Here is a 13290-nt window from a genome sequence, read left to right as displayed (position 1 = left end):
CCCGGCTGTACACATTACAGTAAACCCCTGCTGTACACATTCCATTCCATGGTTTTGAGATGTTTCAGTCGTTGAGTCGTTGATGCCATGATACTGTACGTGTGTGAGACTGTGAGTGCATATAATAAATATACTGTAATATGACCCGAATGGAAACTAAACTAAGACCGTGAGGTCTTTTCTTCTGAAACAGGCGGTTAAAGGACCACTTCACCACTTTTCAACCTATCTTCATATAATAGGTCCTCACTAATAATCATGATAAAATGGCACGATTTTTTTCTACTCAGTCTGTGTCTCATAGGAGGGCTGTGGGCAGTTTAGAAACGGTCTTCCAGTGACATCATCATTAGGCAGATATTTTTTTAAACAAGATTTCTTTACAAAAATGTTTAGATTTTCATATCGTGAGAACGCATCTTCGCATTGCAACTTTTCAGGACTAGAAAGCCTGTAGTTTCTATTAGCTTGTATTCCCCATCGATGATGTCACTGGAAGACGGTTTCTGAACTGCTCACAGCCCTCCTATGAAGCACAGACTGAGTAGAAAGAAATTGCTGCATTTTTTCATGATTATTAGTGAGGACCTATTATATGAAGATAGGTTGAAAAGTGGTGAAGTGGTCCTTTAGTTTAAATATCGCTATGCAACAACATGTCGCGCCAATGTTATTTAATTCACCGCAAAACATTCATTTTTGTAACCGGGCGATCATATCGCTTACAGAAATGAGCCGTAAGGCCTGGGCCATGGCTCAGCGGTCCAGGCTTACCTCGGCTGGTATAATCCAGTCTGGCAGTGTGCCGCGGGTTCGACTCCCGATCCCGACGGCCTTTACTGGCATGTCTTCTCCCCCATTTTCCTGTCAGCGTACTGTCTGTCCCTCCATAAAATATATTTAAAAAAAAAGTGAAAGCCAAAAAAAATGAAAGGGCCGTAAATCATCGGCATAAACCAGCGGACATTTAACTTTTTTTTCCTCATTTCGTTGTGTGTTGCGCATGCTCGCGCGCGCGTGCGTGCGTGCGTGTGTGTGCGCGCGCGTGTGTGTGTGTGTGTGTGTGTGTGTGTGTGCGTGTGCGTGTGCGTGTGCATGCGTGATCTCAGGATCTCCGGAGATACTGCTCTCTGTAAGAACATCCATGAGTCTGTGAGCCGACAGATTAAGAAGAACTTCGCCAAGAGCAAATGGAGGGTGGGTTTGTATATCTATGTTCTCTGTGGGTTTGTGTATCTGTTCTCTGTGGGTTTGTATATCTATGTTCTCTGTGGGTTTGTATATCTGTTCTCTGTGGGTTTGTAAATATATGTTCTCTGTGGGTTTGTGTATCTGTTCTCTGTGGGTTTGTATATCTGTCATGTTCTCTGTGGGTTTGTATATCTGTGATGTTCTCTGTGGGTTTGTGTATCTTGTCATGTTCTCTGTGGATTTGTGCTCTGTTTATCTAGTTTGGTCAATTTGTTCTGTATCTGTAATGGACTGTCCTGCTGACGGATATGGTTCAACCCCATTCAAGACGGGAAGCCTTTTTGAGTTATTATATTAATGCTCCTGTGTTGTTTTTTGTTGACACATAGATACTCCACTGTTACGTTCTTAGTTTATACATGATTCATGATAACTACTTTTTGTATATGTGATGTATGTATGGCTGTATGCCATGCTTTTGTTTTTGCTTAAATGTAAATCGTTCTTGATCAAGAGCGTCTGCTAAATGCCTAAATTGTAAATTGTAATGATTTAGAAGACATTCATTTAGTTGAATATGTTCTCAGGTTTAAATGTTTTAAACACTCGCTTTCATTTACATCTTTTCTCATCTTCACTCGGGTCTAAATGAGTACAGTACTTAAGTAAATGTACTTTTACGAGATCAGATTCATACGAGGTTTCCACTGGACACACACTGGTCTGATGAACCCAAAATAGCAGATCTACAAGCTCATAGCGCGCCACCGAGTGGCGCGCTACGAGCTTGTAGGTCTGCTATTTTTGAAAAATCGAAGAGAGACTGACATTTTTTTAGAATGTGATCTCAGGTCAGAATGGGTTAATCAGACCAGTGTGTGTCCAGTGGAAACCTCGTATGAATCTGATCTCAGGTCAGAATGGGTTAATTCCTATCTGGAGTGGATCACATTTGGAATTCGGGGGCAGTTTCAAAGCCAAAACAAAACAGTGATTGATTGGGATCACTTTGATATCCGATCAAATCAGGAAATGAAATCCAAGCTTTAATTTAATCTGGATAACATTAGTCTATACTCTCACACACACACACACACACACACACACACACACACACACACACACACACACACAGGTAGTTCCAAACTATAATTCATGGGATTGCGATCGGTTTGTGATCCAGAAAGAAATAAGCCACGACCCTGCAGTGGTGAAGTATAAGCAGGGCCCTTTTGAGTTTATTTAATTGAGCTATACTGTATTATGAGCAAACAAATAGTAAAGGAATAATGTTTAAATTCCTCTCCATTCGTTTCAATATAGGCTTAATCTCACCAGTTGAAACAAAATCACACCACAGTGTTACCTTTATGGTTGATTAAAACAAAAGTATTTTATTTGCAGCGTATACACTTGACTATACCTCTCAGAACAGTTAATTAACCCATTTTTGGGGGCGGGAACCCCTTTTGGTTGTTTTAAACATTATGATATAATTTAGCTATTGAAAAATAGCAGATCTACAAGCTCATATCGAGGGGCTCCTAAAAAACCCGTACTGCGAACTATACGTCACAAAGGGTGATTCGCCAACGGAGCGCCAAAGCTCTGGAATGAGCTTCCAGAATGAATTCCTCACACGTTTTTAAATCCGTTTTTAAAAAACCCATTTGTTTCAAAAAGCATTCCTATAAATAACTGTTTTTGTTTTTCCCTGCCTTTTTACCGATCTTGTGTTATCTTGATTTGTTTCATGTTTGGGTATTTCTTGTTTATTATTACGTTCATTATGATATAGATCATGTCAATTATTAGTATTTCTATTTTTCTATTGTGAATCCTTTTTTTGGTCTTTTTTTTGTGTTATTATTCCTGTACACCTAGAAAGGTGCTATATAAAATGTTATTACGGCAACGTTTTGGCCTATGCAGCCTTCATCGGGCTATCTTTATGGTATAAAGACATACCTTTTAGTTAAGTTTTAGTCAAGTTTTATTTTATTTCTCTCTCTGTCTCTCTCCAGCAAGCGTTCAACGCCACGGCGGTGGTCCGACACATGAGGAGGCTACAGCTGGGCAGCAGCATGGACCGCAGCAACACGGACCCCTCAAACAGACAGAACCAGAACAAGACACAACAGGCCCAGTCCTCCTCCGTCAACCAGGCCCAGAAGGCAGCGGCGGCCACCACGACACAGGCCCTGCAGTCCTCCTCCGACCAGAACCAGAACCAACCGGGCCAAGGCGGCCTGCAGGCCGGCCTGCCTAGCCAGAGCCAGAGCTGTAGCGGTGCTGATGCGCCCCCGACCAAGACCTCTTCCATGGAGACGTTGTCCAGTAATACGGCCCCCCGTGAGTACCGAGTACCGCCGCCGCTACCGCCGTAACGTCGGCTTGAAACGGGACACGCTGCTTATAATGGCGATTTCACTGTCAGGTGAAAAGAAGCAGCTTGGACTCCTCATGCATAGAAGGAGGCATGAGGTCAGTCCGCTGCCCCCCCAGGTTGGCAGAGGAAGTGTAGCGCCCAGGATTACATTAGATAATTGGCACTGGGTGATAAGAAAAACTGGGTTACAAAATCGTGGGATAAAAATGTAAGAAAAAAATGGCGATTTCACTAGTCACAGTAATACCCTTTTAGTATTGACTCGTATCACTGAATTATTCTCCACTTCTTATGGTTATGAAACTCACAACATCCAATGAATGGCGTTGATCGTCCTTCGTGTACTTTTATTGGAAATGTATTGCAAAGTCCAGTCCCTTATTTCCATCCACAAACGGGATCCTCCTGAGCTTCTCTCAAAAAAGGGTCCACTTGAAAATAATTAACTGGCTTAAACAACATCAAAGAAAAATAATAAAAACACGATTCCTTTAGTTTACAGTTTACGAAGATTACGGTCAAAAACTTGTGTCGTTCCACTGTTGCATGATCAGCTCAACTCTGAATTTACGTTCGCTTTTATCTGACGTCACTGGACAATCTCACATGCGCAGTAGCTAGTTATATCGCTCAAAATAACACGGTATATTCAGAAATGTATCATAAAATATTGCAACAACACCTAATATTAGTAAACAAACCAACAATAACAAAAATGACAAATACTGATAATAATAACACTATATATCACCTTGTTATAATACAATAATAATAATAAACAAAAATGCAATAATATTGTAAATCACTCAAAATGCGCTTTAGGTCAGTTTTGGCTCCTACATTGCTGCAGATTTACCTGCTACCACACACCACATTCTCACCCTCCAATATGTACACTATAGTGCAGTGGTTCCCCCAAAGTGGGTTCCGGGGACCCCCAGGGGTCCTTCATTAACCCATTTAGGCCTGACCTCGACATTTTTAAAACAAATATTCTAAATCCTCCTATAAAAGTTTTCTGAAATAAATATTTTAATTTTATTTTTTAAATAATATCTGTACATTTTAAAAACTGTATGCATTGGTGACTATAATCTATCATTATTGCTGATCTTCAGGCCTACAAAAACAAAAAACTGAAAAAAAAAATCTTATCAACTAGTCGACTAGTACCAGCAAGGTCAACTAGTGGATTTACTAGTGGACTAGTTTGAATAGTGGACTAGTTTGAATAGTGGACTAGTTTGAATAGTGGACTAGTTTGAATAGTGGACTAGTTTGAATAGTGGACTAAAGGCGGGTATGTCGTATATCGCAGCGACAGTAACCTGGAGTGTACCATTCCTGGCTTACTGTTGAAAACCCATTTGTTTCAAAAAGCATTCCTATAAATAACAGTTTTTGTTTTTCTCTCAGGTGTTACTGACGTGTACCTTATGACTCCTCCCCCTCTCTTTCTGACTCCTCCCTCTCAGGTGTTACTGACGTGTACCTTATGACTCCTCCCCCTCTCTTTCTGACTCCTCCCTCTCAGGTGTTACTGACGTGTACCTTATGACTCCTCCCCCTCTTATTATGACTCCTCCTCCCTCTCAGGTGTCACTGACGTGTGCATTCTGACTCCTCCCCCTCTCACTATGACTCCTCCCCCCTCACAGGTGTCACTGACGTGTACCTTATGACTCCTCCTCCCTCTCATTATGACTCCTCCTCCCTCTCATTATGACTCCTCCTCCCTCTCATTATGACTCCTCCTCCCTCTCATTATGACTCCTCCTCCCTCTCATTATGACTCCTCCCCCCTCTCAGGTGTTACTGACGTGTACCATATGACTCCTCCCCCTCTCTCAGGTGTCACCGCCCCCGCCACGCCCTGCAGCCTGGCGTCTGCCGCCGCCGCCGCCTCCTCCCCCTCCCCTGGGGGGGGTCCCACCTCCGGGGGGGCGGAGCTTGCCCGAGGGCCACACCCCTCGGTGGTGGCTCCGCCCCCCCAGCCGGTGCCGACGGGGACTAAGTGACGCCAGGTCCCCCAGCGGGGAACCAGCTGGGAGGCCACCGCGTTGTGAGAGAGAGACACCCACACACAGAGAGAGAGAGAGAGAGAGAGGATAGGAAACGACGTACAGAGTTAGCGTCCTCTCTTCTTTCCCCCCCCCCCCACTCCTCTCCCTCTCTTTTCTGGCCGTCTCTCGCCACCCCCCCACCCCGGTACCACCCGGTACCACCCTGCCGACTCTGTACCCGGTACCACCACCCCGGTACCACCCCGCCGATTTCAAACCACACGATGCCATACTGTACGCCTCACCCCCCTCCCCCCTCCCCTCCCCCCCCCTGCCTTGGACTATAGACGCCATCATGTCGGACCCGTCCCGCCTATAGAGCCACGACGACGCCACGGAAAACAATGACTCTCCAAAGACACTTATACGAACAAGCCGAATGTGATTGGCTGTTCTCAGTGAGGAGGAGGGTTATATATTATATATATATATGCGTTGAGTGTGTCAGTGGCCGTTGGTAGGTCGGAACTCGGAGGCGGGGCTAAGGTGGTGTCATTGCCATCAGTTGAACTTGACTAACTCTGGCGTCTGGCGGGTTTTTTCTCCTGCATTGCTTGACTTGTTGTTTCCCCGGCGTGGCGTTGGAGTTGTGTCGGCTGGAACAAACTGGATTAGTTTGTCTTTCTCGTATCGTCGTCTTATACTGTACGTGTCTGTGTGTACTTGTTGGGCTTGTATGTTTGTTTATATGCATATATGTTTAAGAAGTGCTTTAAAAGTACCATACGACTGTTCAGTGGTGTTACATTAAGTCAATTAAGCGCTTTATCTATTTGCACAGGGAGGACAGATCATGACGTGCGCATCAGTTAAAGCTGCTGTAAGCAATAATAATGTCAACATTTTAATGACTGTTTTAAAAAAAAAAATGGTATTCAGACAGCCAACAATGAGTAAAACGCTACAAAATGTAGTCATCTAGGGGGCCACAATCTGCATTCAAAGATGTTGCTAGAAGCTTTGTCATTGGTCGAAGAAAAAAAAAACTGGTCGAAATGACTAACCAATCAGGAAGTAGACAGGCAAATTGACCAATGACAAAGCTTCTAGGAAAATCTTTGAATGCGGACTGCGGCCCCTAGATGTGTCACAGAGACTACATTTGTCTGAATACCAATAAAAAAATAAAAAATAAAAAGGTCATTAAAGTTTTGACATATTATTGATTATAGCAGCCTTACTGTACATTGTTTCTCCATCTATTAGAACGTTAGACATTGTAACGCATTTTGAAATCCCCCCGAATGGGGATTTTGGGAACATTGTAACAACTACTTTAATCTGAAACATAACGATACGTTGTTTCATTATTTTCTTATTTTCTATAAGACTTTTATAACAATCAATCAACCCTTTATATGGGGTCACACTTTACAGGTGATTTAAACATGGAGCAGGTTTAGGTTGGGGGGAGGGGTGATTTATTCTTAGCTGCATGCCGGTGGGTGGCGCAGCGCATACCGGAAAAATCACCCGATCTACAAGCTCACCGCGCACATTGTGAGCTTATAGACGTGTTCTTTTTGTTGCCCGACGCGACGTGCAGCCAAGTAGAAATCAGCCTTTTTAGAGGATAGAATAGATTAGACTAGAGGTGTGCCTAGTGTGAACCGTACGGGCATAGGGCTGTCTGCAGTTCAGGATGCCTGACACGCTATACAAGCTATGCTAAGCTAGGTCGGGGTCGCGGCGAGGCAGTTTTATAAGCTGCCTACAGGCTACAGAATTGCTATAGTTGCAGCCTGAAATTCGGAATGTTGTGGTCGATCCTTTTTAAAGGTGAAAGCGTTCCAAAAAAAAATCCAAGATGGAGGAACTATTGCCTGCCTCCCTTCCTTCCTTCCTTCCTTCCGACTCTCAACAAAGCCATGACCTCACCGTCCGCGCGAGAGCCATCGATCGCCATTGCGTCATCACGCTGCGCGCCCTCGTTAGAGATGTGCTCAGGGAATACTAGCGGCTGCACTGTGTTGTCGTGACGAAAAAACCTGGTTTACGTTTTGACTCGACTCTTATTTCTGACGCTCCTTTTTAGACGGTTTAGACGAGTTGTGGAGGCAGATGCACGGTTAATGACGGCTCCAGTGTTTTGATATATTACCTATATACCTAAAGGCCATGTCTCTGTTTTTCATTTTCAAACTGAGCATTCTATATTCTTGCCACTATTAATCTGTTTGTCAGAGTTGTTCGACCGGTTTGATTGATTACAGGTGTGAACGGTGCTGGCCATGTGTTTCTGACTGTGTTGTGGCAAAACAGAGGGTGTAAAGTGGAAATGCCAGTACTGAGTGTCAAAGAACTACTTTCTGGACTTGACGGCCCATACATCGGAAACAGAAAAGTCCTGTCTGATTGCTTTAAACGACGTTTAAACTCACTTTGTCACTCACTTTGCCACTCGATCGTCCATTGACTTTATGCATGCGCATACCCCTCTATAATGTGGCCATATCTGGGACAAGCGTGCTGTTGACGGTCGTTGGACTTTAGACTTCGCCCACTGAACGGTGGGTGTTTGTTCACTCGGACATATTAATATCAGATTGTCTTCTGTGTCACAAATCTATCTGTCCCTTTATCGTGATTTCTTGCCAAAGACCAGTGTTGGGGTTTTATAGAATATTCAGTTGATCATATTCGACCCAAAGAACTAGAGACAGACAGTGTAGCTTCCGTTTTTTTTTTTAACAATCTAAGAATGAACCTTAGGGGTCCTATTCTAGGCATCTCATAATGGGCCAACATTTCAGCAAAACTAGGCGACCATTCGTTGTAGATCGGCTATTTTCAGCGAAGAGATATTGTGTAGAGGGAAAAAAGAAGGGGGGCCACGGATAGAGCTGTGGGGGACCCCCCCCCCCCCCCCCCCCAGTCAGTGATATATTTAGGGTTTAACCCATTCTGACCTGAGATCAGATTCATACGAGGTTTCCACTGGACACACACTGGTCTGATTAACCCATTCTGACCTGAGATCAGATTCTAAAAAAATGTCAGTCGTTCTTCGATTTTTCATCTGCTATTTTTCAATAGCTAAAGCATAAAAAGATGCTAATACCAAAATGGGTTGAGTGAATAAAAACAAAGGGCTGAAGACAAGTTATTAATCCATTCTGACCTGAGATCAGATTCTAAAAAAATGTTCTTCTACATCCCGACAGTTTTCTGAAAAAGCTATGTTTCTATATATGTCAGTCGTTCTTCGATTTTTCAAAAACGGCAGACCTTCAATTAGCTAAAGCATATAACATAATGCTAACACCAAAAGGGATTCCCGCCCCAAAATGGGCTAATCTCCTACCGCGAAAAGCCCTCGTTCAACGTCCCACCCTTATTGTCCGACGCATGTCCGAGCGTTGCCTGTACCAATGTTTACCAGATCAGACAGTAGCATGATTTGAAGTCATACTAAAGTGTATAATGCAGGCAAACCCCGTTTGGCATCTATAGTGCGTTGGAATAAACACTGGAGTTATGTATTATATGCAAAACACATTTTTGTTTTACCTACAGTATAGGTATAGTACGGTATGACTCCTCTGCTGCTCGCGTGTCATCTGGTTTCTGTTAATTGTCTCTCCTGCTCACTCTCTTCCTTTTATAAGTACTTACTGTATTTTTGCTATTATTATGATCTTGTGTGTCGGTTTAGCTGCCCAACATGAAGGTTTACCAGCCATTAGTTGGCACTGCCTTCCTTCCCAAATAAGAGTGAGTAAATCCAGTGCCCTCCAGAACGCTCCTATTGACAAAGATGTGACTTTGTTGAATTGATTAACACGGTGTTCATATATTTGACATTGATCCATTGATACAGGTGTTCGTTAACCCATTTTCAGAAAACATGATTTGGAAAAGAATTCCTGTGGCTATAATTATATTATACATTATAGCAACATCATCCTAAATGAAAGGAGGGTTTTGGAGTCATAACGAGGTTATATTATATACCCCGTCTTAATGGGTTAAGGAAGGTCTTCTCCTCATGGAAGGCAGGCCAGGCCATGTTGTTGTGCTGCTTTGGGGAGGAAAAAGGGGACGATGAAAGGTCTTCTCCTCATGGAAGGCAGGCCATGTTGTTGTGCTGCTTTGGGGAGGAAAAAGGGGACGATAAAAGGTCTTCTCCTCATGGAAGGCAGGCCATGTTGTTGTGTTGCTTTGGGGAGGAAAAAGGGACGATAAAAGGTCTTCTCCTGTGGCAGGCCAGGCCATGTTGTTGTGCTGCTTTGGGGAGGAAAAGGGGGACGATAAAAGGTCTTCTCCTCATGGAAGGCAGGCCAGGCCATGTTGTTGTGCTGCTTTGGGGAGGAAAAAGGGACGATAAAAGGTCTTCTCCTGTGGCAGGCCAGGCCATGTTGTTGTGCTGCTTTGGGGAGGAAAAAGGGACGATAAAAGGTCTTCTCCTGTGGCAGGCCAGGCCATGTTGTTATGTGCTGCTTTGGGGAGGAAAAAGGGGACGATAAAAGGTCTTCTCCTCATGGAAGCCAGGCCATGTTGTTGTGCTGCTTTGGGGAGGAAAAGGGGGCGATAAAAGGTCTTCTCCTGTGGCAGGACTCCGACCGTGTGTTTTATAGTGACTGTAGCAGTGGTGGAAAGAATACTCAATTGTTTTACTTCAGTAAAAGCACCAATACTGCAATTTAGAAGTACTTCGTTACAAGTAAAAGTACGGAATTGAAAATGTACTTGAGTAAAAGTACAAAAGTATCGGCATCAAAATGTACTTAAAGTACTAAAAGTAAGAAAGTACTCATATCGCAGAATTTCCCATTTCACGAGTTCAAGATGTGTACAAAATCTATTGAAAATAGCCGATCTACAAGCTCACAATGCGTCGCAACGCGACTCATCGTGAGCTTGTAGATCGGCTATTCTCAAATGGCCGAAATGTATGTAGGGTTGAAGTGGTTAATGTATGTTTTTTAATCAAAATTCAAATCGCCAAAGTAACTAAAATAACTAAAGTAACTACAGTAACTATAATGTTTTCAAACTTAGTGACACTTAAATCTTGCTTACATCTAGCATGCATCGATGTTGTGTATGCTAGAGATCGAAAGGTGTGAGTGAGGCCTTTAGCACAGTACTTAAGTAAAAAAAGACTTAGTTACTTTCCACCACTGGACTGTAGAGTACACTAATAGTCTGTAGTGTTTCATAAACATGTTTAAGTACAGTATATATAGAACAGAATATGGGCCGATTCATGCTCCTATTTTAGAGCCGAATAAAAGTCTGTTCGGCGCTGTAGAGCCTACAATGTGACGTCATTTGGGGTTCGGGGGGGGGAGGGGGGGGGGTACCGTCCTAAAGTCGTCTCTTCGGTGCTACTGAAAATGTCTGACGAGCCGAAATCATTTCGGCACTACAGCGCCGAAACAGCGGTTAAAATAGGAGTATGAATCGGCCCTAAGACTGACCCTTGGTGCCAGACATTTTATCATGCGAGCAAGACGGTGTGTGTGTGTGTGTGTGTGTATACAGTACGCAGTTAACGCACACGCAAGTGCATTTTTGGAGTTTTGAGGCAGGCAGCAGCGCAGCAGCAGCAGGGAGCGGAAAGGTCCGGTTCTGTTCCGGTTCCGTTTCGGTTCCCGTTCCGTTCCGTTCCGGTTCTGTCCCGGTTCCTCTATGGGATTTGCTCTCTTTTCTTTTTAATAATCAAAAAGGCTCAAAAAATAAATTATTGTTTTCTGAATTAATCTTTTTTTTTTCTTTTTTTCTTTTTTTTTTACGAATAACCTATTGTAAATGTATTGTTGAATATGAACGGTTGTTTCCAAAAATAATACTTATACGATTACGAATGCTGTGCTGTTCAAGCATGGTATGAGTGTGTGTGTGTGTGTGTGTGTGTGTGTGTGTGTGTGTGTGTGTGTGTGTGTGTGTGTGTGTGTGTGTGTGTGCGCGTGTCTGTGTGCGTGCGTGCGTGTGTGTGTGTGTGTGCAGGCGGGGAGGTGGCGGAGTGTTTGATTGTATCTCTATGGAATGTTCAATGTAAAAACAATTACATATATATAATATATATATATATATATATAACTGTATGAAACCGTATATATATATATATGGTGGTATACAGTGTGTGTGACAGACGGAGTCAGTCGAACTTCAATTCCAAAACCGACTGACTCACTTACCGTACCTTCTCACAGCGTTCATGAACATGTGCTGGTTCCGATCGCTCCATACTGTATGTTCACCTGTATCTGTACATCTGACCCCAATCAACACATGCACGCACACACACACACTGTACACACACACACACACACACATACTGTACACACACACACACACGTGCGTGCACACACCCCTTGTACGCTCTTGGAACACACTCGCCTATTATATTACCAGCTGTCACCAAGAGTCTCAAGTTGCATTAATCGTTAAGAGAAAATATGAAAAACAAAAAGCATGTTTTTGCGGGAGATAACGGACACTATATAGTGACCAAACGGCGACTTCCACTCGACTCCACCCGTAACCCTATATGCCTCTTGTATGTTGTTTGTATCTATTCTATATCATGTGAAGAAGAGGGCAGCCCCGCACGCCACGGGAGAGCAGGGGACGGTCCCCCAATGGGACGGTCCCCCATGCATGGGACGGTCCCATAGGGCAGCCCCGCGCGCCACGGGAGAGCAGGGGACGGTCCCCCAATGGGACGGTCCCCCATGCATGGGACGGTCCCGTAGGGCAGCCCTGCACGCCACGGGAGAGCAGGGGACGGTCCCCCAATGGGACGGTCCCCCATGCATGGGACGGTCCCGTAGGGCAGCCCTGCACGCCACGGGAGAGCAGGGGACCGTCCCGTAGGGCAGCCCCGCACGCCACGGGAGAGCAGGGGACGGTCCCCCAATGGGACGGTCCCCCATGCATGGGACGGTCCCGTAGGGCAGCCCCGCACGCCACGGGAGAGCAGGGGACGGTCCCCCAATGGGACCGTCCCCCATGCACGGGACGGTCCCGTAGGGCAGCCCCGCGCGCCACGGGAGAGCAGGGGACGGTCCCCCAATGGGACCGTCCCCCATGCACGGGACGGTCCCGTAGGGCAGCCCCGCACGCCACGGGAGAGCAGGGGACGGTCCCCCAATGGGACGGTCCCCCATGCATGGGACGGTCCCGTAGGGCAGCCCCGCACGCCACGGGAGAGCAGGGGACGGTCCCCCAACGGGACGGTCCCCCATGCACGGGACGGTCCCGTAGGGCAGCCCCGCACGCCACGGGAGAGCAGGGGACGGTCCCCCAACGGGACGGTCCCCCATGCACGGGACGGTCCCGTAGGGCAGCCCCGCGCGCCACGGGAGAGCAGGGGACCGTCTCATGTAATGGGGACCGTCCCGTGGGCAGTGGTGGATAAAAGTTAATACTCAATTGTTTTACTTCCAATACTGCAATTTAGAACTTACTTTGTTACAAGTTAAAAGTATACGGAATTGAAAATGCACTACAGTAAAAGTACAAAAGTATCGGCATCAAAATGTACTGACAGTAAAAGTGCTCATATTGCAGAATGTCCCACTTCACAAGTTCAAAATGTATAGGGTTGAAGTGGTAAATGTATGTTTTCTAATCAAAATGTTAACCGCCAAAGTAACCAAAGCAGTAACTAAAGTTATCAAATAAGTGTAGTGAAGTAAA

The 13290-nt window shown here is 45.0% G+C and overlaps 1 protein-coding gene across 1 annotated transcript in view; it reads left to right on the top strand.

Moving 5' to 3' along the window:
- The window catches only part of camk1da (calcium/calmodulin-dependent protein kinase 1Da), a 68730-nt gene extending 63064 nt beyond the window's left edge, over positions 1-5666 (top strand). Inside the window, exons 9-11 of the mRNA XM_080757296.1 lie at positions 1110-1197; positions 3216-3543; positions 5432-5666. Coding sequence (XP_080613422.1) covers positions 1110-1197; positions 3216-3543; positions 5432-5598 — 583 coding nt within the window. The 3' untranslated portion in view covers positions 5599-5666. The remainder of the gene's footprint in view (positions 1-1109; positions 1198-3215; positions 3544-5431) is intronic.
- Positions 5667-13290: the final 7624 nt, after the last annotated feature.

The sequence above is a fragment of the Protomyctophum bolini genome, assembly GCF_963924005.1.
Source record: "Protomyctophum bolini genome assembly, chromosome: 23".
NCBI lineage: Eukaryota > Metazoa > Chordata > Actinopteri > Myctophiformes > Myctophidae > Protomyctophum > Protomyctophum bolini.
Note: the sequence above shows the minus strand (reverse complement) of the source record. Positions and strands in the feature narration are given on the sequence as shown.